At 18.7% G+C, this 27,979-nt stretch overlaps 1 protein-coding gene and 1 long non-coding RNA gene across 6 annotated transcripts; one reads left to right on the top strand and one right to left on the bottom strand.

Moving 5' to 3' along the window:
• Positions 1–1,736: 1,736 nt before the first annotated feature.
• On the bottom strand, positions 1,737–4,143 carry LOC108002522 (uncharacterized). Its single transcript, XR_009830714.1, has 2 exons — positions 4,006–4,143; positions 1,737–3,930 (listed from the first exon to the last, which is right to left on the bottom strand). It is a non-coding gene; the product is annotated as an uncharacterized LOC108002522 (long non-coding RNA).
• LOC108002515 (uncharacterized) lies at positions 3,726–26,929 on the top strand. 5 transcript variants are annotated; one of them, XM_062077730.1, is made up of 14 exons: positions 3,726–4,661; positions 5,631–6,999; positions 8,207–8,984; positions 11,327–12,143; positions 14,138–14,579; positions 15,085–15,274; positions 15,726–15,858; positions 20,319–20,558; positions 21,043–21,255; positions 23,654–24,075; positions 25,534–25,773; positions 26,138–26,340; positions 26,425–26,466; positions 26,591–26,929. In XM_062077730.1, exons 2-14 carry the CDS (start codon positions 6,854–6,856, stop codon positions 26,727–26,729), a joined length of 4,005 nt encoding a protein of 1,334 aa, XP_061933714.1. In that variant the 5' UTR covers positions 3,726–4,661; positions 5,631–6,853; the 3' UTR covers positions 26,730–26,929. The 5 variants fall into 5 exon arrangements, with proteins under 5 accessions (XP_061933714.1, XP_061933713.1, XP_061933717.1 ...); XM_062077729.1 differs by having other exon boundaries at positions 8,204–8,984; XM_062077733.1 differs by lacking the exon at positions 3,726–4,661 and adding an exon at positions 7,626–7,660 and having other exon boundaries at positions 5,634–5,828; positions 8,204–8,984.
• The last annotated feature ends 1,050 nt before the right edge of the window (positions 26,930–27,979 follow it).

Below are 27,979 nucleotides of genomic sequence, written 5' to 3'. Positions count from 1 at the left end.
TGTATATGTTATTAATATTTATTTATATTATATCTTTATATTATAATTCGATATCTCATATACATGTGAGTTTTTTTACATATGTATATATCAAAATTAATAATTTTCTTATCAATTCCGAAAATATTTTTTTTATATTCTCATAAACATTTCTTTTGAAAATATTTTGAAAATATCTATTGATAATTATATTTTTGTATTACATTTATTACATTTATTATCTTAATTTCTCTATATATGTTTATACCATTTTTTTTATCTTTGATTTATATTATATACTTCTAATAAAAATTTATATATACTTATATTTATTAAAAACTTATCATATAACTTTATAAAATTTCTATAATTTTTTAAATAAGTATATCAATAGAAATATACTTAATTCCTTTATGTAATTTCCAATTAATATTATATTCTGAATTCATGGTTAACTTCACTTTTTATGTATTTTTTTCTAATATCAATTCTTCATTATTATTTTTTCTTCTATTTTATTCAATATAAAAAAAGCTTTATTCAATATAAAAAAATTGATTGATATAAATATAAATTTATTAATGTATGATTTAGAATCTTTAAAAATAGATTTAAACAACGAAAAATTAAAAATTTTAAGTTTTAAGCGAACTATTATAATGAAATTTAAAGTATTACACAAAAGATATTGTATCATAATAATCTTTTTTTATATATACTCAAAATAATTTGGGTGAAAAGCGACAGAATCGAAAGACATTTCTTAATTCTTAAGTCCAAAAATTGTTGATTGTTCGAAAATTTAGATTAACAAAATTGAAATGTAGCCGTTATTACATCTCTCGATAATTGAAGAAGCGTCAATAAAATTCCTTAGTTAAAAAATCATGTAAATTCAACAAATAGATTATGAAAAAATAAAAATTCTTCAAATTATATAATAGAAAATTATATAATAGAATTTAAAATTATAATCTAAAATTATATAATAGAATTTAAAATATTATTGTTATTATTATAATTAATTAATATTATAGTATTCACTACGTTGCAAATCAATTAAATAATTAAAAATATAATTTTTAATTAAAACATAAAATTTATTTTAAAATATTTAGTTAATTAAATTATAGTTAAAAATACTATGCTGAAAATTTTGAATGCTTTGTAAATTATAAATTATTTAACAGATATTTTATTCATGAAAAATTTGATTATGACGACTATTATTATTATATGAGTCATTGATTGTAATAAGAATATAATTACAAAAATAAAATATTAAGAATATTTTTTTTTCTATATATCTCTAAATATTGATTTAAAAAATTTCTTTTTATCTTTGATAATTATCATAAATTATACAATATGTATTTATTTTTTTTGTTACTAAATGTCATTTTGATTCTATCTTTATATATCAATAATTTTTAAAATAAATGACACAAATCTTCTTTTATCTATTTATATACTTAAATTTTTTTGAAGAATATGACTTTTGAAATTTGATTTAAAAAAATATTTTAATTGAATAATTATGATTTTCATTCTAATAAATCATTAATATTAGCGAAGAATAAGTATACACTTCTACAATTTAAATTCAAATTATAATAATATTTTTTAATTATTTCTGCCACAATGAAAAACATTATAATAAATCAAAATTAAAAATTAATAATAATTAAAATATAATAATAATAATGCAAATACTAATAATTTAATTATTGAAATAACAATAAGAATAAGAGACATGATTTTATTAAGTATCACTTTTATTTATATTTTAATTGTATTTGCATATGAAATATTTTTAACGTAAGGCTTGAATGAGAAAAACACGATAAGTGACCAATGCTTATGATATCATATACTGATCTTGAAGTCCGTGCACGTGCGTACTTACATATCCGTTTTCTAAAGTAATGATCATTCTTAAAGATATAATTAACAATTACAAAGTAAATCAATAGACTTGTCGTCGCGTTGTGATTTAAAGTAATGAAATTGATTTATGGCTATTCACTCAACATGAAATTCTGAACCATCATTATATCTATTTATATAATTTATGATAAATTGATTAATTGATATTAACATCTGTGTAATTGTTGTAATTACTGTTTGTTAAATTTCAATACATACAAAATTAAATAGTTTGTAATATTATTTAAAAGAAAAGTATTTTCATTTACTAATATAATAATTTGTGATGATATTATAAAAAAAAAATTCTTATTTGCCGATATAATGGTTTGAATGTAGTTATTTGTGGAAGATATTCCATTATTGTTTTTTTTTTTATTAACATTCGATATTTTTTATTTATATTTATTTTTATCATTCTGTTTGAGATATATTAAAATAATAAATATTATAAAAAATTTTTATTTCATAAATCTATGTATAAACAATTTTTCATTTTTAAATCGATGTAAATGCATGGCATGATTCTATTACATGTACATTATTATGTACATTACATACTAGTTATAATCGAAATTCAAAAATATTTGAATTATATATATTACTTAAACATTTATTTAACATTATTTAATATTTATATATTATTTAAAAGAGTACTGATACATTGAATTTTCGTTGAGATTTCATTTTGTTACGCAAGTAATATTATGACATAATAGTTATACATCCAGTTGAGCATTCTCATTTAAGTCAGTTATCTCTATTTAATTTAATAAAATAAACTTATTAATTAAGTTTTAATAGATATGTAAAATTTTTTCATTTTTTTGATGATAGTCTAAAATCCACCTTTCAAAGATATTCATACACATTTTCATAAACACACACACACATATATATATAGTAATATATTAAAAAAAAATATATATATATAACAATATCCTTGTAAATAAATTATTATTTACAAAGAGAATTAAAAATTATAACATACATATATTACAAAAAATCAATACAAAATATATCTAAAGAATATCTATTAATCATAAATTATTATAAAAAAATATTATAAAAAATATAAAATTATAAAAATTATAAATAATTTTTAAATTATAAATAATTTAAAAAATTATTAATATAAATTATTAATAGTACAATCTTAATAATTATTATACTCAATAGAAATTTATATAATATTTCTTTAATTGACATATTCTCTAATATATTATTTTATTGAATGATATATACATGAATGAATGACAATCAGTATATCGTATATATCGATTGTAATTTTGAATTATTTAATGAACATAAGATTGTATATTCAATAATATTAGGAACAAAACTGGTCTTTATCTTCTGATAATGTAGTATATAGACTGGTAACCTCAATTGCATTACGGTTGATAAAAATTATCAGCTAGTCAGTGATGCTACAATTACATGACTCATTCGTTGCTCAGATGATCAATCAAATTTATTTCTTTTAATTTTCATAAAAGAACATTAATGAAAATAAATTTAATAATATTACATGTAAAATATAATATATATAATATATATGTTATTTCAATATTATTTAATAAATTTTTTTATATTTATTATATATTTTTATATATTAGATATCATATTATTTTTTATATTTTTTAAATTTTATTTAATAAATGAATTTATATTAACAATACTATACATAACAATAACATACTATTTTATATAATCCTTTTATGTTTTAAGTTTTTAATTAAATTGATTTATTGATGCAATTCTTTTATATATTTATTTATTAATTTATTTTTTTTTACTTTTTTTTAAAAAACTAAAAAAAGAAGACTTTGGTGGATTTGTTTATGATCAAATAAATAATTATGACAAATAATAATTCATATACTTTACAATGAATATAGTTATCTAATGGAATTATTTTTTACATAATTTGAAAATATATTATGTTTTAAAAATAGATTAAAAATTATTAAAAATATTAAAAATTTTCACTTTTTTTAATATCATACATAAATATTTAATAATCTGTAATATAAAATTAAAATAAAAATTATTTATATTATGGTTAGATTTATAATTAAATGTATGTTTTATATATACATGTATTGTATTCATATATATTACGGTTCGTAAATCGGCATGGTAGGGATGGTGAGGCAGTAGCAGTAACAAGAGTAGGGATTCGATGGCAGTAGCGCGCGTCTGGCGTAGACTTCAGAGTAAAATGTTGGTGCGGATATACTAGTTCTGGAAGTGCTGAAATAAATATGTTTTTAATATTTTTATCTTATCTTAGTTGATTTTATCGCTGTATAAATACCAAAGCAGAGTATTGTTATTCGTCTTTTATGGCACGAATGTTTCTTATCGAAAATTAAGAAGAAAACAATTTACAAAGATGTCAAAGAATGCGAAGAGAAAGGAGATAAGTATGATGAAGAAGTGTGAGATTCGCGTATGTGTGCCATCTTGTGCGTGAGAGTTTCGTCATGTGCATCTCTAAACTATTTGTGTTAGTGTGCGTTTTGTAAGCTTAATGAAAAATTTGATATTGTTTTAAAGTGGAAAGAAAAAAGACGAAAAGAAATATCATGATAGTGGCAACGATCAATGGTCAGTTAGGTCTCTGACCCCACTAAACAATAAAGAGTTTACGTTTAAATAATGTTTTATGTACAAATTTAAAGTGTCGTCACGCGAAATATATTCAAATCGTCAAAAAATCATTTCGTGAATTTGCTTTGGACGCATTTTAGGTATGTGCCTCTTATTTTTTCGTACGATGCCTTTTGAGGACATTTGGGAATCAACAAGTAGCTTTTGTTGACTATAGAAAAATTAATTCAATCTAGTTCATTATATATTGCAATAACATTATGAAATATTAATTTTTCGATATAATAAAAACTTTATTTAACATAACATAGTAAACTTGCCGCATAAAAATTAAAAAATTAAACATCAGTTGTTCACTTTCATTATCTATAGCATATATAAAATAAATCAATACTGTGATTTTAATTAAACTTTTTTAAATATTATTAAATAAATAGTGAAGAAAAAAAATGTTATTTATACAGAAATAATGTTATTCATATAAATAGATATAATTATGTAATAAAAATACACGGATACATAGAAACTTATTAACTTTTTGATAAATATTTACTTATCGAATTTGTTAATAATATATTAATCAGTTGTTAAAAATAATTAGAACACTTTTATTATTAATTTTATTATTTTTATGTATATTTTTGCATATTATTTAAATTTTAAAATGTTACTAATTGTAAAATTAAATTTCAAACACATTTAATCAATATAATAATGTTTGAATATAAGAAATTACTACTTTTAAATCATTTTTATTATATGATTTTTATTTTATTTGTTAAACATATAGTTATTTTTTATGTAATCAATTTTTTATATAAATTTGTCTTACAATTTATGATTTTATAGTTCAATCTAATACCATTATATTTATAATGAGAATTTCTTTGAAAAAATGGAACAGACAAATATGAAAAATTCATAATCAATATTTAATAATAATATTATTTATATATATATATTAATATTTAATAATAAAATTTAGTAAATTTAAAATTAAGAATACTTTTTTAATAGTCAACTTTAGCTTATAAATTCTTACTTATTAATATAACAAGCAGGAAGTTGCAGGCGTTTAGAGAATAACGAGGAATACTTATCATTTGCAGCGGAGATATCTGTTAATTTTAGAAACTCTGATGGATCTGTTGGCACGACTTTGCCATGATTCACGTTCCGTTCTTGGTTGAGCAGAGGGAACAACGAACCGCTCTCCTTTGTCTGACAAGGAACGAGGAACATGGAAATCTAGCTTTAGCTTGTCGATTCTTGCATCGAAACTGAGAAAGCGTTGATGTTGAATGCTGGTTAGTGCAAAACCGGAAATTCGATGCGTTTAGTATCAGATTTCGAAGCGATGACTCATTACAATTACTGTACCACGTCAATTTTCATTGTTTTTTTTTTACTACTGTAACTAGTGATCACGTGATTAGAAAATGACAATTCTACGCGCCAAAGTTTTTAACAATTGTTATTTCTGTGGAAACCAAAAATTTCATATTATTAATATTTATTATATATATAATATGTATAATATTAATATCATTTTAAACGTTTATTATTTATTAATAATTTAAATACTCATTATAAAGTAATATTTACATTAAATATGAAATAGATGCGCAGGAAAAAATATAACGTCTTAACCTAAATTTTTTTTATTAATCAGATGCGTTTAGTTTATTAAATATTCGTGATCTATTATGTTTTAAATATTTATTATTTAACAATTAATGATAATTATAAAATAATATTTATGTTAAATGTAAAATAGATGTTCAAAAAATATAGCATCTTAACCTAAATCTTTTTTATTAATTAAATGCGTTTAATATGTTAATAAAAAAGTAGAATTAATTAATTAATATTCGAAAATATTTAACAATCGAAAACAATTGAATCTAAAAATCATATCAGAAATATTAAATATGTAATACACGTACAATTATTATTTCAATTATTTCCTTAATAATGTACCTTCATTTTCAAATTTACATATGCATAATGCATTATATTTAAAATGTTTGAATAAATATTTTGCATTATTTACAAAATAATTCAAATATTTTAGCATCTTAACCTAGATATCTCATTAAAATGAAATATTTTTAAAAACGGATGAAATTATTAGGAAAAAGTGATTTTTTAAAAATAATGGAATAATAAATTAATTTTATTATAATCAAAATAAAATTTAATCAAATAAAAATTATTAAACTTTAGAAGAGATATGCATGAATCTGATAATCAAAACCAATCGAAATTATAAAACATGATTTATTCCAACTGCTTATTGCTAATCACGTGACTCGGAAGCGGTGATTCAACTATGCAGAAGTGCTTCGCGCTGAGTTGTCTTTATTATCTAAGTACTATCGTTAATAGAATGTACGAAGCAAATGTTGATAATTCTTTGAGTCAATGTGCAACGCCTCGACGGAATTTCAAAAATGAGGAATTTTTGGATGTTACGACGTATGATACTATCATTTATAGAAAATATTCGCTTGATAATATATTTCAAAGCTCTAAACAAATAGTTACGAATCTTGTAAACAGCTTTACGAATTACTTGAATCACTCAATTTTTATGTATCTTATTCATATTTTATTTCTTTATTCATCATTTTTTATTAATGTAATAATAATTAACAATTTGAATGCAATTGCATGGAAAAGAAATTTTTTCGATGGATACGAATATTTATATTTAATTTTTTTTTATTAATTATGAAATGTGAAAACAGATATTAGTAGGTTCATATTATTTAGCAAGATCAAAAATGACTTTTATTTTCTCGAAAGGTTTAATATATTTTTATTTCATTTTGACAGTATAATAAACATGTGCTTTTTATTTTGAGATAATATATTTGTAAATTTTATTTTTAATTTAACTTAATTTAATTTAAACTACTATTATTAATTTTGAATTTAACTTTTATTAATCTAAAATACATAAATTTTATATCGGAATATAAATTATATTGAATATAATATTTCTTTTTTAAATTAACATTATTAATTACGTGTAATTCATAATTCATAATAATTATTTATTCTCATTAATATGGGATTGTAATTTATAACTTTTGTTTCAGATTAATTAATATTAATTGAATGTGAACATTGCGAGGTATGAAAAGTAATAATTAAAAAATGAAATTCAAATTAAAATTCGATATAATTTACTTTGTGATTTAAATAATATTAAATATTTTCTTTTGAGGTAGATGAAATATTTGAATGTATCGATGCTATTATAATATAAAACAGTTAAATATTAAAATCAATAGTATAAATCAATAATATCTCTTATGATCATATAGTTATTATCGTAGTTTTAATAAATAAATTGAAATATCTTTTTTCATCATATTAAATCATTAAATTAATAATATAATATTTAATTGAAGTTTATTTGAACAGAAAAACAATCGTATTATTTTCTTTCTATGAAATTATTATATTAAATAATTTGAATTGAAAATTTGTTATCGCATTAATCGCAATAAACAATAAAAATATTTTAGATTTGATTCAATATAATGAAATAATTTTTTGAATCGAAGACTATTTAATAAATTACTTAATGTTTAATATAATTACTTTGCAATCTATAGTAACAATAATATCTATTTCAAAACTCACAAGTGAAAGATTTGAAAATATTGTTAAGGAGGCCGAAGCATGTGGTACAACTTTTACGTTCATGGATCCTTCGGTTGAAAACGAGTAGCGAAACTGAAAAATTTCTATTCGAGATGGAAGAGAAACCAATACCGAAACCTAGATCGGTAATGTCTGAGCGACCAATACCAGCACCAAGAAGACTACCACCATTGTTGCCATCAGCTCAATGCAGTAGCTATGGTAGTTCGAGTCAGTCGGAAAAAAGTGATAATGCGAAATCGATATCGGAAACTCGAAGCACAAACAATGAATTTTTTCGAAATTTGAGTACCAGTTCGCGTCAATTGAAAGATGAAATATCAGAGAAAATGACAATCAAAGGCCGTGCAGTAATTTCGAGCACGAGAAATGCTAGCATTAGATTGGAGAAATCGGTAAAAAGTCTTTTAACACGGCGATTAATTTCGTCTAATCAAGATGATATTATACGAGATAATTCAATCGTTAACAAGAAATTCAAAGATCCTGTAGAGGAGGAGAGATGCGTATCAATGCCAACTGATGATATTTTCAGTAGCATTTCATTTTACAGTCCTCTAAATAGTAATCTGAGAAGCATCAGAAATGAGGAGGATCTTTCCGGAACGTGTCACAACCCACCACCTCCTGCATATCCTCCTCCACATCCTGATGAATCTATCTACGACGAACTACAATCTGTCACGTCGGGTAGCAGTCGATATGATACGATTAGTTCGACCATCTCTGACAAAGTCGACAGGGATTTTCCCGAATCGTTTGATCTCCGTAATTTCGCACTTAATCAGGTAAAAATAATGTTTGATAAAATATTTATTTATTTGCGAATAATTTATATCATCAGAATAATTATTTCAATCGATTATTGTTTTTTTATTTATATTTTAATGTATCTCAACATAAATGTGTGAAAAATATAAAATAAAATAATTTAAATAATTATAAACATATTTCTACATTTTCCACAATAATAAAATTAAATTGTTATAAGTATTTATTAATTTTCATAATTGATATGTAACAAAAATAAGAAAATAAGAAATAAAAATTGTTTTCATAAACAAAAAAATTTTTTTTTAAATTATTAATTACTTAATTTATTATTAATTAATTTTCTCTTAAAAATATTGCATTTTAGGATGTGAAAAAAAATTTAATTTGTAATTATAATATTATTTTCTTTCATTTAATGTAACTAATAATTAGTGAATTTTTTTTATTTTTAATTTATAATCAACTTATTATTAAAAATTACACTATTATTAAATTAAATTACAATAAATTATTTAATATTACATTTATAATCTCTGTTCAAATTCTATTTGTTATTATCATAAAGAGAATAAATTCTGATCTCTACTTTACTAAAAGCTTATCACAAGAAAAGTTTATAATTAAAAGAAGCTATGAATTAATGTTCTTTAAGTAATAAATAAAATCCATTGAATAAAGGTATTTCAAATAAAACTATAATAGCTTAATAATAACTTATTAGAAATTAATAGAATAATAACTTATTAGAAATAATTAAAAAGCATTAAATATTAAAAAACATAATTATATTTCTTTATAATATATGAATTACAATAAAATTATGTATTATGTTTATATGTTTTTATTGTCTTTTCTTTTATTAACTATTGTAACTACAATTTAAAATGTAATTTAAGAAAAAATTTAATTCTTTATACATTTTCCGAAAAAGAAAAAGTTTTTATTTTTTGTTTCCTCATTTTTATTGTATATTACATGAAAATATATAAATATTTTTTTCAATTTATATTCTATTATTCATATATTAAAAATATAAGAATAAATTTCAATAAATTTATTAAATAAAAAGAAATTATTAGATAAAAAACAAAAATAAAAACAAACTTTATTTTTAATATATTTGAAAAAAAATCAACATTTTTAAATATTTAAAAATATATTTGATAAGTTTTTAGAAGTTATTATTTTTTAAAGTTTGGGATCATAATTTTCTTTTTTTTTCGATATTAATTTATCAATATTTAGCCAATAATTAATTATTTAATATTCATTCAATTTTTAAAATTATTTTATCTAATTTAAATATTTAATTTCTTATGTATATTTTATTCTTATTATATAATTTCCTATTATATTTTTTCGTTATTTTTTTATAACATTTATTTTTTATATCATTATATATTAAATATTTTCATTTCTAAATTATTAAAAATCTAAAATATTTATGCATAATTTTTGTATATATATATAATATATATATAATATATATATAATTTTATATTATAAAAATAAATGACTTTTAAATATTTTAATATTTTCATTTGTAATTTGAATAGTTTTACGTATCAGAATAAAAAAATAAATAAGAATTATAAATAAATAAAAATTATTTATAGTTAGGAATGTGCGAGTATTTAAAATATCAAGTATCTTTTTTTTTGTAAGAAAAAGTTAGGACAAATCGGAATTTTTAAAGTTTAAAATTCCATTAAATAGTATTTGCTATTTCCGTTATTCATAACTGTAGTCGATATGGATTGAATCAAGATCAAAAATTCATAAGTGTAATATTTTTTCTTAATTTTACAATCAAATTTCCTATTTGTTAATGTTATTTTTATTTTTTTTTCTTTTTAATTTTATTTTCAGATTCAGAATGGTTTTTCATATTTTTTAATAATCTAATAAAATCTAATTTAATATCTAATATAAATCTTTAATATGATAAATAATAAATAATATAAACTTAATATAATATCGAATAATATAAATTTTTAATATAATCTTGTGGATCTACATAATTTAGATAATTTTATGATTTCATATATTTGATTATATTAAAAAAATACAAAAAATTATTCTAAATCTAAAAGTAAAAATTATATTAAAAAAGTAAACTAAAAATAAAAAAAAATAAAAATGATATTAAAAAGTAAAAAATTTGATTATAACATTAAAAAAATGCTATACTTATACGAATTTTCTGATCTTAATCCAATATGTTTCGTTTTATCTAATAATATGATTTATTTTTGACATATGAAAAAGTATATTCGCTTTCTATTAACATTACTTTTAATATTCTACATTTTATATTTAGCATGAACAGTAATTTTAACTAAATTTTTGTTATCAGGTTAGTGATTCTGATCAAAGTTTGAATCTTTCCGATATTAACATAACTCTACCACAAGATAAATTGGATAATATTAAAAGATTATCAAGATCCGATTCCTGGACTTTTTATGATACTGCACCAATAGGAAAATCTGAAGGAATCGAAGAGTTGGATAGGATATCTAGCATAGAAGAGGATATCTTGGACAAAGAAGTGCGTTTTGATCGAACATCCAACGCATCCAATGAAAGTCAAGCATCCATTCAAAATTCATTGTATGGAAATCTATCACCACAAAAAACACAAGTGGAGAAAGAAATAAGGCCCAATAACATAGAAAACAGACAACAAAGCAGTAAATCTTTATTGTTCGAATTTGATCCATTTGCAAAGACTTCTGATGAAAACGTATATAGTAACTTTGAAAATAATGATCTAATGTTATTGGAAACTTTATTGGCTACCAATGATACGCCAAACAGTTCTGGAAGTATTTTGGATTTTCAAGAAACAGTTGATAGTGAAGAAATACAAAATAATATTAACGAGAAAGATGCTGAGCATATTTCATCAATGCCACCAGAACCACCAAGAAGATTCGATTCTTTGCCAAAAAACGAATACGATGAGGTTGCGGAAATTCTTTTACAATCGGATAAAAATACTACAGGAAAAAATCCAGCTTTATTACCAAAATTAGCGCATCTGGTAACGCGAAAACAACCTGCTGCTCCGCCTAGGAAATTAACAACAAAAAATCGCTTAAGTCAATCATCTTTTTCTCCTATTATATCTGTCTCAGTATCCACAACTGTAACAACTAGTGATGATTCAGGTAGCTATTTTATTATAAAATTTAGATAGCTTCAATAGTTTACAAACTTCAAATAAAATTTAAAAAAATTAAAATTTATAAAAACTTTTCTGAATTAATGTTCAAAAAGAAAAAAAATAGTTTAAATTCCAAAAATATTAATTTAATATTAAGTTCTAATGATATACGGAAATAAACAAATACTATATTATTAAAATTAAGAATAATTGAAATTAATATTAATAATTTAATGCTCTTAATTCGATAGCATATGAAACATTTTTTGCTATAAAAATTGCTATAAAAATCAAAATTTAAAAATATTTAATTCATAAATTATTGCATAAATAAATAATAAGTGATTTAAAAATAATTTAATTTTAACAAAACACAACATAAAGCAATAATATTAGATCACAATAATTGTTATAAAGTTATTTATTATCAAAATTAAATAAATAATATATTCATATAATATATAAAATTTTATTTATTTATATATTATTTTAATATGCAAAAACTGTACAAACAAATATTTATTTAATTTTTTATCAAATTATTTTATTTACCATAAGAAATAGATAAATATTATATTAATAATATTATATATTAATATATAAATATAATATAATATATAATATATAAATGTTAATAATATATATTAGTAATATCATTTAAAGATGTAAAAAACATATAATATAAAAATTAATTTTTTTATTTTAAATTTTTATTGTTAATTTTAAATGTTTTTTGAGAAAAAAACTCATTTATTATAAAAATAAAATAGTATATTTTAATTAAAATATTTTAATTAAAATATATTGATTTCAGCATTTGACAACTTTTTTCTATCTTCGGAATAATAAATACATTTCACGATAAAAAAATTTGGACTTTGATTGATATTGTTTAGAAATTGTTTTTCTTCAAATGCAAATTGCATTGATCTAAATAAATAAAAATCATGATGCTATATCTGATGAAAAAATGGAATGTAGCAAGTTATTTAAATTCCAATAATTTCTTACACTCTTTACAGTATAGTTCTATGTAGTTAAACATTATCATGAAAAAAGATAATTTTTCATTTTTTATTCGCTATTTACAGTTGTTTTGCGATTGATATTTCTTGTAATTTGCTTAATTATTCTTATTAAATAATCTTCAGCTGAAACAATTTAATTGATTTTTAACAACTCATAATAAATAAGATTTTCATAATTTCATAAAATACAAAACATTTTTTTTTCTTTTTTATGAATGTTTTTATTGGAATGTTATGAATTTCGATATTGGAAATATAGATTGTTTAGAATCTACTCTCAATTTTAAGATTATTATAATATAGCTAATTTTCATCTTCTCTTATGATTTAATAGAAGAGTACTTGCTTTGACAATAGTAAAAAAACAAATTTGATTTTATACTAGCAATTCTTCACAATTTATGCGAAATTCATCGTTCTTTTTTTTTGATCTTCTTGATATAAATTTCAAACATTTAGAAAGAATTACACTGTCATTTAATAAACCAAACAATTCTTTTGTTATTGTTCATATTGAATTTTCATTCAATATTTTCTGCAATTCCTCAAACTTTTTTGATCATGCTGTTCATTTTTATTTTTGAATTAAAATCTTCAATTTTAAACTACCTAAACAACTATTTAAACCTGACACATTTTAATAAATAGATAAATATGAAAATATATTTTATTAATGAAAAATATATTTTATTAATTATTATTAATGAAGCTTGTATTATTTTCTTTTGATTAAAAAAAAAATATTGAAAATGACGCTTGTCACATTCTATTTTTATATATTACATAATAAACATATCAATAACAACTGTAAGTATCAAATTCAGAAGTTTAATAACTTTCATATAAAATAAATATAATCGAAAGAATTTATAGAGTTACATTATTACTAACTAATCCTCAAAACTTTAATAAAATATATTAATAATTAAAAACATATTGAAAAATAAATATATATTTTATTTTGTTATAGCTATGTATACGACTAGCATCAACGAATCTTCAAATTCTTCAGTTAATAAGACAGAAGAACATAAATGCGTGAGCGTAATTCAGAAATTGAAAAAATTGAGACATGATTCCACTGGGCACGGAATCAAACCGAATGTGATGAATTTTATGAAAAGTGGCAGTAAGTTATTGTCCAGAAATCGTGATCAGAATAGTACAATACCAATCACAAAATCAATAAAATTAGAAAGACCAAAAGTGAATGAATTACAAAATCTCATGACACATCGAGGAATCGTTTATAGAACTGGTATAGGAATAGAAAGAGCGAAAGATCTAGTGCTGAGAGCAGCAGTCTTGGCTGATCAAAAACTTTCATTTTATACTGATAAAAGTATGTCTACATTAAAAGAAGTCATTGATCTTAATACAGTATACAGCATTCATCTTCTCCAGGATTTTAAGTAAGTCCAGTCGAATAAAAGACATCTTTAGATAATAATAATGAACAGAAGGCAAATGAATAAGCAAGTTCAAAACTCAAAATGACTAAAAAAAAAAGATATATATACTTTTTTATATATATTTTTTTTTTGCTTAAAATAATTTATTATATTGAAATTGTGATTATATTAAAATCTTCATATCTTCTTTCTTCGTTATTATACAATATATATCTATAATATATTTATTTTATTTTAATATCTAAGAATATTTTTAATTATTTATAATATCTTGAAGAATATTTTTAATTGCTTATATTATATTTTTTATTATTATTTAATTAATTGATACATAATTAATACATAATATTTTTTATAAAATTTTTGATAAATTTTATTCGTAAATAAAAGTTTTATTCTTTAAAGAATAATCCCGTAGAAAATAAATATGACAAAAAATTAATTTTCATATAAAATTAAATATTAAATTAATAAGAGAATAACAAAAATAATTCAAAATGTTCAGGATAATTGATGGAGAAACCGTATATTGCATAGCAATTAGTGGCGAAGGAAGACCGAGTGTCCATGTATTCTATGCGAAAGGAATCGCAGAACGAAGAATTTGGGTTCAAAGAATATTAGAAGCCATTACTACAATTTTTCCCACAAAATATACGACCGAATTGACAAGAGTAGGATGGGCCTATTTAAAGGTAGAAAAAAATGAACATAATATAAGTATAGTATAAATGAAGTTTGAATTCTTAAAACTTTATTTTATCTTTTTTAAATTTAAATGTTTGTTAATGCCTAACACTCATGTTTATATTTAAAATATACATAAAATTTTTATTCAATTCATATTAACTATAACTATTTTTGAAGAAAATAATCAAATATTTACACATATATGGAATATAATGAGTATTGGCAATATTATATAAAAGTATTATAAAAATATATTTAAAAATATGTTTAATAAAAAAATATATAATTTTTATTTATATAAATAATAATAATTTTTGCTTATACTTGGTATATTATGTAGATATATAACATAAACAAATATTTCTATAATTTTTTTTTAAATAATATGTATTAAATTATTATTAAACAAACTTCTTTAAAATTATCTATTAATTAATATTAATTATTACATTTCAGGAAGGTGTAACGGGTACATGGTTTGCAGCTTGGGTCCTTTTATATCAACGAACATTAATTTATACAAAATCTTTGGATTCGTTTATGGCCATAATTTTTGGAGAACTTGATCTTCGGAAAGCTCGATGTATCGGTAAGTATCTTTTTTTTTCATCAAAATTGAGGCAAAACGAAGTATTGAATTAATTCAATATTTAATAAAAAAATATACTGTCAAAAAAAAGTATATGTATATTAATAGCATTTTTTATTCCAGAGTTACATTTTTATCACTGCAACTATAATTTTTAATTTCTAATATAATTCAAAATGTTTCTTAGTGTAATTAATTTATAATATTATAATTTTATTAGTAATTATTCATATATTTATGTAAATTAATTCATTTTTGTATTGAATTGTTTGTTTTTTATCATTATGAATAATTCATTATGAAATTTATTTTTATGCTGCGATGAATTTATAAATTTTGATTAAAGATTTAAATTTAATATATTATAAAATATATTATAAATTTAATATTTACAATCAGTTATAAAAATACTTGACTTTTATGCTTTATATCTAAAATAAAATAGAAGTTTTGCATTATATTAAAATATAGTATACAAAAGAAAAAAAAGAATATTCAAGAATTTAAAGTATTCATCAAGCATAATAACTAGTATTATAGTATTTATATTACATGCAAACGAAGTACAAATTTTCGGTATTTATTTAATATTGAATGTGGAAAGTATTATTTTTAAGTCAGGCAATTCATGTTTGTTTATTATTCGGATATGATAATAGCAAATATGCATTTTTTGTATAGCTTTGCCAATAATTTTTAATTTGTTCATGTCTATAAAGTAATTTTTGTTAATATTAATTAATATTGGTTAAAAACCTTGAATCAATCTCTTGAATCAATTTATTTTAATAATCATTATATTTAATTCATTCATCAATAATAAAAATCGAAAGAATTGATTATATAATTATGATTTTATGATATCGTAAAATTTATATTAATTGGATATTTTTTACTCTTTTTGGTTCTATAGAATTCTATATAAATGTCAAAAAATAAAAAAATTTTTTATTAAAATCATTGTTTAAAATTGTCTAAAATATTTCAAATCTAATTTATTATTTTTTTTATTCAATAACATTAACTTTTTTGTTAATTTATATCAAGAAGTATATTTTTAAGGATATCATTTTAAATAATTTTTCTTTATACAACTTCTCAATGATTGATTTTTATTTTCAAATTATTCACAAAAATCTATTGATTTATTATATTGATTATATTGATATATTATTAAATTCTATCTATATATATGCATTTGTGTGTCAATATGTTTATCTTCTATTTATAAAGTACAAAATATAAACAAAAGATAAAATCCTCAATCTCTATATACAATTAAATAAATAAATAAATTTTTCTGTTTTGACATTATTAGTAATATTTTAATAATTTAATAGTTTAACCAAAATTATTTCATGAAAAAGAAAAGATTTCATTTTAGATTTTTTTTTAAATCATATTTTATAGCTTTGATATTTTTATAGATAAATTAGATTAAAATGCTGCTGTCTAAATTAGAATAGAAAAATTTACTCATAACAAAAGACTTATCTAAAGACAGATTTAGATTATAATATTAATTATAATAAATTATAAAATTTTATTTTATATTTTATTATAACAATATTTAAATGAATACAATCTTTATAAAATTTAAGAAATTGATTTTTTTTATCTATTATCTTTTTACCTATCATATCTAATAAGAAAAATATTTTATAAAAGTTTTATCTAAAAATTTTTAAAATTAATTTTTAATAAAAATTATTTAAAAAATTAGACACTAACTGTTAGAATAAAAATTATATTTTGTCGGAAAATGTTTATTAGTATATTTAAGATTAAAGAATTGTTTCTAAAGAAAAAAAAAATATAAAATTTTATAAATAAAAATGTTAGTTGAGAGTTAATTTTAATTTATTTAATAAAGCTAATATATAATTTAAATTAAATATAATGAGATGATTTTCGATCATATTCATTTTTCTTCTGTTTTACTTTATCTAATATAAATTTAAATTATTTAATAAATAATTGAATACATCAATCAACATTTTTTTTTATAAAAATTTTTGTGTTTGTTTTAACTTCTAAAATTGATTTTCTAAAAGTATATCAATCTTTATAAAAATCTAAATAAATTAAAAATTTTAAATTAAAACTTTATATAATTTAAAAATTGTTATAAAAATTAAAAATTTTTCTTTTCTTTACTTATATTAATAAAATTTATATTATATATAAATTTATATTATATATATTAATAAAAATTATATATTAAACTATCTTTAATTAAGTATTTATTAAGTATTTATATGATTTTTTATTTGCCCCATTATATGCTAGACACTTGAATAAAAAAAAATTATTTAAAATAATGTTCTTAACTTTAATAAGATTATTGAAATCGATAAGATTTACTTTTTAAATTTATCCATGTTTCAAATGCTTTAAGATGTTAAAATTTTTTTTTTTTAATAGTCATCTTATTTTTCTGTTAAATATAAAATTTATAAAATTTTATTTAAATTTTATTTAAATTTTAAATAAATTTTTATCATTTTTTTAGTGTTGTTATTAATTTTAATTAATTTTATGATATAATTTATATTATAGTTTATATTTTGGCAAAATCTCATTATTTAATAATTTAAATTTGTAATGTGTTTAAATATTTCTATTTGTATTTAAATTCAATTTTTTTTATTTATTTTATAATAATCAGATAATAATATGATAATAATCAGATAATAATAAAATGAGTTAAAAAATTTTTTATTTTTAATATATAATAAATTAATAAATTTTTTATTTTTAATATTTATATATCTTATTGTAATATTGTAATATGCTATCTTACTCTCTTATTACATATAAAATTTATATTTATATTACAAGTATAAAAAAAATTTGTTTATTTATCGTTTTAATATTATAAAATAAATAGAAAAAATATATTTTTTGCAAAAATATTTAAGTACATTACATATTAAAGTTATTAAGTTGTATATTTAAGTTACATATTTAAATTATTATATTATATAGTGTAAAGATTTATAATCAAAACAATGATGGACTTGTTAAACTATTCGTGAAAAGTTCTTTTATTTAAAGTGAATAAAAGTCAAATTAATAAAATCAAAAAACATGTAAAAGTTAATTTATTTTATTTGTTATAGCAAATGATATAATTTACTTTCTAAAAAGAATAAAAATAAATTTATTTTATTTTAACTTTATTTAATCTTGATCTACATAATTATAATATTTATAACTTAAATTTTTAGATTTACATTTTTATCTTTTACTATAATAATAACATAAGAATAATTTTAATAATAATATAAGAATAATTTAAATTATCATTAACCCATTTGCTTAAACAAATAATCAATAGACAAAAATTTAATAATTGATAATTATTTAGAAATATTTCAATAATCTTTTATTTGATTAAAAACTTACTAACTTATCGTAATTATTACATATATTTAGAAATACATATAATTTCATTATGATTAAATTTTTTAGTTCTTTAACGATCTTATTAATTTATATTCTATATATATATTCATCATTTATGAATTATTAATAAAATATTCAAAAGAATTAGATATCCAAATGTAAACAATAATATATTTATTTAAAAAAAAGTAGAATATAAAATAGAATATATACTAATTATAATACTAATTATAAATCTAAGTTTACATATAATTATATAAATTTAATTTATTAAAAGTTTCTTATGAATATCTCAAAACAAATTGTAAGATTGAATAATAGAAATATAATTATAAATTTATATAAGAAAAATTTGTTGAAAATTATATTCATGATAGTAATTTAATTATTTTTAAATTTATTGAAATCAGTGAGAAAGTTACACTATTAAATAATTACTAAAATTTATTTATCAATAACGAAATTTATTATAATGAATTTATAATTACTAATAGTTCGATTTTTTTTTATTTTGAAACAAGTTATTTTGAAAAAAGTTTATATGTTTCCAAATTAGAAGTTTGTCACATAATTATAAATATATATTTATGATAATTATTTTATTATAGTAGTTTCGATTCCATAACCACTAAGATGAATATCTACAAGAAACTATAATATATTAATATATATAAATATATATTATTATATTTATTTTTAAATTTTGAAGATACAAAAAAAACATAAATAGTTAGAAATAAATATAAATTTGTATTTGAAACAAATATATAAAACTCAAAAGATATCATAATAGATAGCAAAGACTGCTCAGTCATTTCTATTAATATAAAGAAAAAAATTATACAAAAATATAATTATTATAAAAAATCTATTATTCAAAATATAAAAAAAATTCTTTGTCTTTTATTTTTATATATCTGTTTTATAATTAAATCTGAACTTTTAAGATAATAATGATTAATGAATTTTAAAATTAAATATTTCTCTTATGAATCATAATAACAATAATTTTGATTATAATTTTGTAATTAAAATAATTTCTATTTATATAGTTCTACGAGAACAAGAAGGACCAATTTCCAGTGCAGGATTAGTTCCGGTAGTAGTTGTCGACGCAGGAGGTACCGGTGCACTACATGTAGCTGCACCAGGAATTCACGAAGGATCCGCATGGAGACACGCACTCTATCAAGCAGCCATTACATGTGGTCCTGCTTTAGAACAACAACAACTCACACAGGATAATGTACCTGTTATTCTTGACAAATGCATCAATTTTATTTATGCTCATGGTATGTACATTATAACATTATAAAAGATTATTATACGAGATTAATTTTTTTAAATTTATAATATCTACATTAATATAACTTGTATGATATTAAATTTATATGATACATTTGAAGTAAATAATTCTTTACACTAATAGTAATAAAAATAGTTTTTATAATATTAAATATAAAAGTAAAATTATTTAAAAGATTAATAATTTTTATTAGTTTTATTATTTAAAAAAAGATATTTTTCTTTAGAAAATATAATGAAACGTTTCTTCTTCTATTATTGTTTGTTCTTTATATTTTATATATTAAGTTATATCCTTTTATCTAAAATTTAAATATTTAAATTATATTTAAATTATATATATAAATATAATATATTATATTTAATTTATATATTTATATATTTAATTATATATTTAAATTAATAAAATTATATTTTTATTTATAAAATAATTAAATTGGATTAAATGAAAATAATAATATAATATTAAAGGTATTATGTCAAAGGGCATTTATCGTCAAAATGGATCCAATAGTGCTGTAGTTAAATTATTGAAAGCCTTTCGTCGCGATGCATGGGCAACACAAATTACAAGAAATGCATATACTGAACATGATGTTGCCACAGTTCTTAGAAGATTTCTTCGTGATTTACCGAATCCATTGTTTCCCTCTAATATTCATGATCGTCTTTGTTTTACTTCAGGTAAGGAGTTTAACATTCATTGTTTATATTTGAACTTAAAATAAATATATTAACAATGAAATGGTATCAAATTGCAACATGAAATAAAATAGAAAACGTAAAAAAATTAAATTATATAATGATTTCAAAATATTCAATTATTATATTTATTTATATATACAAATTTTATTATAAAAAATTTACTATAAAATTATTATATTTATTTTTCAATTGTAAAATTATATGAAGTATTAATTTTATTTAGAGAGAAATTGAATTATATAAAAAAAAATATTAAAAAACAAAAAATATTCGATAATAAACTTATATTCGATAATATATATATATTATTTACATACAATTTAAGAAATTCTTTTAGTAATGAATATTTGAATTAAATATATTATTATTGAATATATATATAATAATATTTTATAATAAAAAATATTTATTTTCTTTATATTTTTCATGTATTAGCAAAAAAATAATTTTGACACAAAATTTATTTAAACATAAAGTTTTTTGTTAAGATAATAAAAAATAATCAAAATACAAAAAAAATATTTAAAAATATTAAAGATTATAATTTACAGAAATTGTCATATATTTGTTATGAGTTCAAATAATAAGTTGTCTTGTCGAAATTAATAATAATTTTGTTTTTTATAATATATTGCAAGTATATATATAAAATATATATATATATAAGTATATAGACCATAATGCATTATATGATTATGAAGCATTTTTTATTAATTGGTATATAATTTTGGAGTAAAATATTAAAATATAAAATTTCAATATTTGTTTGTTTTTTTAAAATATATATAGCACATAATATGAGATAATATTTTAAATTATAAAGTACTCATTTTACAAATTTTAATATTTTATCATATATTTTACAATTTTATCATTTATTATATTTTATTATATTTTATAAAAAATATTTCTACTTGAAATTGTATATAACACATGAAAAAATTTTATTTCATACATTTAAAAAGATTCTTTATTCAAAAATTATTTTATATTTTATACATATATATAATTTTTTAAAATAAGATAAATCTTAAAATTTTTAAGATTTTTCAAAATAGATGAATTTTCTTGTAAAATAATTATAAAAACTTTTACAATTATATAATTATTAAAAAATTTATTATTATTTAATATTATTATTAATAATTTATTATTATTTATTATTATTTATTATATTTATGTATTTCTTATATACTATATAATTATTTTTTATATAATATTAATTTTAATATGATGTAAAATTTCCAATATTATTAATTATCTTGCAATTCGCATTATCTTATATAATTATATAGTATTAATAATTTTAATATGTTTATTATCTCTATATTTAAAAAGAAATACTTTGATTATATTAATTTTAAATAATATGAAAAAAAATAAATAATATAAAACTATAATAAGCAAATTTAATTAATCATTTTTTTAATATGTATAATCATCTTCGTTCAACAAAATTTCAGTAAAAATTAATAACTATTATATTATTCATTATAATATATAAAGAAATATATTATATTAAGGAGAATATATATAAAGAACATGCAGCGTCACATATGATTCAAAATAGCAAATAATTAATAGAAATAAAGAATAAATGATGAAGTTTTCTTTTATTTTATTTTCAATAAAAAATAAATAATAAATTATATATTATCTATTATATGATTTTTGAAATATTATAAAATTTAGAATCAAAAAATTACATTTCTATTTAAAAATATCTGTTTTTTTTTTCAAAAAATTTAAACATTAATAATTAAAATATTTTTATATTGCACCACATAATTATTATTAATATTCTTAGATTTTTCAAAATAATTTTATTATTTACTATGATATTCTGTTTTTTTTCTTTGTGTCATTTATTAAAGAAAAAAACATAAGAAAACATAAGAAAAAATATTTTAAAATAAAAGAATGAATGAATATTGCACTTAAATATTCAAATTTTTGTAAAGTTTGCAACAAGTTAAACATTTATTATCTCTTATGATGAAACATGTGAAAATTGCATGAAGATTGATAATAAATCGTGATTCTTTTTCAAGTTTCTTAATGAAAATATTGTGCATCTTTAACTTTTTCTTTTCTTCATAAAAACTGCATATAATCATTATTACAAATAAGATGCAATAAAAACATATTTTATGAATTTATAATCAATTAAAGATTATATAATTAGATTAATCTCTTTTCTATTTTTAAAATTAGAATTAAAATATATAATTAAATCTCAAACTATTTAATTTTCATTATATTGAAATATATTGAAATATACAAAAATTGTAATGTTTTTTTATATTTTTTTAATTACAATAAGTAGATGATATAATAAACAGTTTAAAAAAAATAATAATTTTTTTTTTCATTTTAGAAACTATCAATGAAAATGAACGAGTTTCAGCATATAGTAAATTATTGTCTACACTGACTCCAATACCAGCAGCAACGCTCAGGAGAATTCTTGCTCACCTTCACTGTTTAAGTCAACAAAGTTCTAAGAATTTAATGACTAGTGAGAATCTTTCTGCAATTTGGGGACCAACATTGATGCATGCTGGTGAAAATAGCGCAGAAGAATGGAATAGGTCCGAAACCAGGGTAATTGGTGATTTGATCAAATTATATCCAAAATTATATCAATTAACAGCTGCAGATTTGGCAAAAGAGGCGAAAATTTTGGAAATTCTCGAAAAGCATCATGGTTCAAATAATGGCTTACGTGGAGCACCTTCAGGCGATCTCAAAATTTGGATATATATCTTCTCAAGAGATGGGGAATGCGTCAATGTGACTGTAAGAATATTTTTCACTTAAACTAATAGTCTTTTTATAATAATATAAAGTATATTTTAAAATAATTATATAATTATATAAGTTTTAATTTCATTAATAAACGAAAGTATAAATATATAATTAATCTTCTTATAGTTAAATCGTTTTATATTATATCATAAATAAATCTAAAATTAATTCAAATAAGGAAAATATTCACAAAAATAATATGATGAAAACATTAGCACTATTTATATATATCAGAATTATCAAATTTATTGAATAATTATTAAATAATCGAAACTGTGTATAAACTATGTATATTATATGATTATTATAAAAAAACTATTCCAATTTTTATTTATTTTTATATTAATTTTTGTTTTATCGAAATTTTCAAAGTATTGTATTGTAAAATGATTGAATGTTTTTTTATTTTTAAAATATGAACATTATACTCTGCCCTTATTCTTAAAAAGTATTTAATTTTTTTTTTTCTTTTTTGTAATAATATACAATTTTTATGATGAAAACAAATTAAATAAAGAGCTAGATTTTTGTAATATTATAGGATATCCCATTTATTTTTAAATATTTATTGAAAAAAATGTTTCAAATAAGAACTTTGTTTCAAGAGATTATTTTATGATGATGAAAAAGATGATGTATTTTTATCTAGATGTGAATATATATTCGAAATTTCAATGTGGTCTTTGTTTTTATAAAAGATTGATTATATATTTTTATTGAGATATAATTTATTTCATAACGAATTTTATATTTCAAGATCATTCAAAATTATTTATTGCTGTTTAAATTTTCTTCATTGAATTATAATATTATAAGTTTCATTTACATATCTGAATTTTTCTTGTTTTTATAAAAGATAAAAGAAATTTATTGATAAGAACTCATTATTTTTGATGAAAAATTGTATAAGGAATGTCTGTCAATTTTATATTCTATTTCTAGAATTTTGAAAAAGTGCATTTACTTTTTAGAAATAGAGAAAATCAATGATTAACGAGATCATTTTGAATATTAAACATAAAAAATAATTTTTGACTTTTAATAAAGATAAGATTTAAATGATAGTAAATAATTTTGAGAATGATATTTTCAATAATAATGTCAACATATTTAAATTGATAAATTTATCATGGAACAGGCATATATGTTCATGTTCTGAGTAAAAATATAGTATATATAGTTTCTTTTTAAATCAACAAAAATCAGTTCAAAATCTTGAAGGCATATTCATATATTCAAATTTGTTACTATTATAATGTATAAAACAAAATAAAATTTATTTGAAAAATTTTATAAAACGAGGTTTAGTTTAAAAAATAATTGTGCTGTTCAAGGGATAATTTGTTTATTTTGTGATTCTCTCTATAAAATTCTACAATACAACTTTAATTGATTATAAATAGATATAAATTATAGACATATATCTAAAAAATACAATTTATTTTATAGATTGGACCACAAAAGACTGCATATGATATATGCCAAGAATTGGCACACAAAATGAACATGTTAGCTCATGAATTATGTTTGGAGGAAGATACATTGTCTGGTGCATTAGAAAGACCATTACATCATAAAGAGCGTGTCCTTGAAGCAGTAGCAAGATGGGGATATTGGGATCCCGAAGATAGAAAGGACAATGTTCTCATACTTAAGAAAGATCGATTATATAAGGATATAGTATCCTTGGTAAATATAATAATAAAAAAAATTATATATAAAATTTTTCATTATAATTATTTTTTAAAAAGATATATTCATTATAATATTTTATAAAAATTTTTATAAAAATTTTTAATGTAATATATTTTTCAAATATTCTTGTTTATTTATTTGATATAATTGATTAATCTATATTTAACTATATCTATTATATTTATCTATATCTATATATCTATAATTAACTCCTTTGTTTTTATTATATTCAATTGTTTTCTTAATATATTTAGAACTGCATATATTATATTTATATATATTATAACATTAAAAATAAATAGAATTCTGTTTCTTAAATTTTATTTCTTAATCTTGCAATATTTTTTTCTCTTTTAAGATAAAACCACCAATGACAATATCTGGTGAACTTAAATTTGCTGATACAAAATCGAAAAATTTTAAAAACTACCTCTTCGAATTTAGTCAAGCGAAACTTTATTGTTATAAAGACAAAGTATGCGCGAATATATTATATGAATGGAAAATAGAAGATATCATTTGGTATTTAGGTCACGAATCAAAACGAAATCCACAAACAGGGTAATTACAATTTTTTAATATATAATAGTTGTTTTTTTTGCAGAATTTTTAAAAGTATTTATTCATATATATTTCGTATTACAGATGGTCCATTACATTCATAATCAAAAATAAAAAACCAACTAGGTAATAATGTTAAAAATTTTTTATTTATTAACAAAATTATTAAAATATTATAGAAATAATATAATTAAATTTATTTTATGTAAGAAATAAATATAATGGAGTAATTTAAAAATTTTAATTTTAGATGTAAAGAAACTCCATTTTTCGGAAATACTTTAGCAGGATCATTAAAAGAAGAACAATATAAATGGATAGCAGCTATGGTTTTTGGAGAATATCAATTAAATGTACGACCACCTTCAGTCAATCTTATGGATCCATGAACAAATAACTTATTCTTTTAAGTTATGCTACTTAGTGCCTTTAAAATTTATAATAATAATTTTTGTATTATGTACAAATTTTTTTAAGCCCATACTTGCCTTAAAAAATCGATTTTTAATTTTCATATGTAATGTATTTGTATTAAAATAAATACACAAATATAATACGGAAATAAAATTTAACATTCAGAAAATATAAATCTTGATTGGAATGAATTAAAATAAAATTTAAAATATATATTTATATACGAGACTTTATAAAATTTTTGTATATATTATATTTTATGCAAATATTGTTATGCAAATATAATATAAAGATTAATTATGAATGTAACTTTCATTTTTATTTTTAAATAAATTAAATAAATTAAAATTTATAAAATATTAAATTAATATAATACATTAAAATAATAATTGTGATGAAGTTATTTAAATTTGTAATAGCATATTATATTATATTTTTAAAAATTTTGATGCAAAAGATTACAGATTTGATATAAAATCTGTTACATTTATATTATATTTAGCAGATTACATCCGAAACAGACTTATATTTTTTTAGCAGATTAACAAAAATATAGTAAGTTTTAATAAAGAGATTATTTATACCGTTTATATAATATATTTTTTGTCATATAACTAATTGTAAATTACATAAATCGAATATAATTTGAACAATAACATTTTGATGTCAGATTGATAATGAAAACAAAACAAAAAAGTTTATATACCAGTTTATATATAATATATAAGTTTATATATAATCTGATATTAAAAATTCTGCTGTGTAAAATATATAAATACATTTACACAGAAGCATAGATCTGTTTTGTCTTTTCAATACTGTTGATCTTTTCCAAAATACATCAGTGAATGGAATAGAATATATGTCATCAATAAATAATATTTTGTTTATTTCATTTATCTGATATAATACTTATTATTTTTATATTGAAATGAAAATTGTAAGAATATAAAATGAATATAAGTATAAAATAGTTAATATAGTATACATATTTGTACAAAGACCATTTTTAAATCTAAAAACAAATATAGTACACAAATTATATAAAAATATCGATTAATAAGTAATTTAAGTTTTTATTTAATGAAGCAATGCAGGAACAGAGTTTAAATTTGAATTCTTTTCGAAATATATTTATATAAATGATAATAGCAAAACTACATTAATAATTTAATTACTCAAATAAAAATATTAAATAATCTTTGAAATATCATGATTATAATGA

This window comes from Apis cerana, linkage group LG7 (genome assembly GCF_029169275.1).
Source record: "Apis cerana isolate GH-2021 linkage group LG7, AcerK_1.0, whole genome shotgun sequence".
Taxonomy (NCBI): Eukaryota; Metazoa; Arthropoda; class Insecta; order Hymenoptera; family Apidae; genus Apis; species Apis cerana.
Note: the sequence above shows the minus strand (reverse complement) of the source record. Positions and strands in the feature narration are given on the sequence as shown.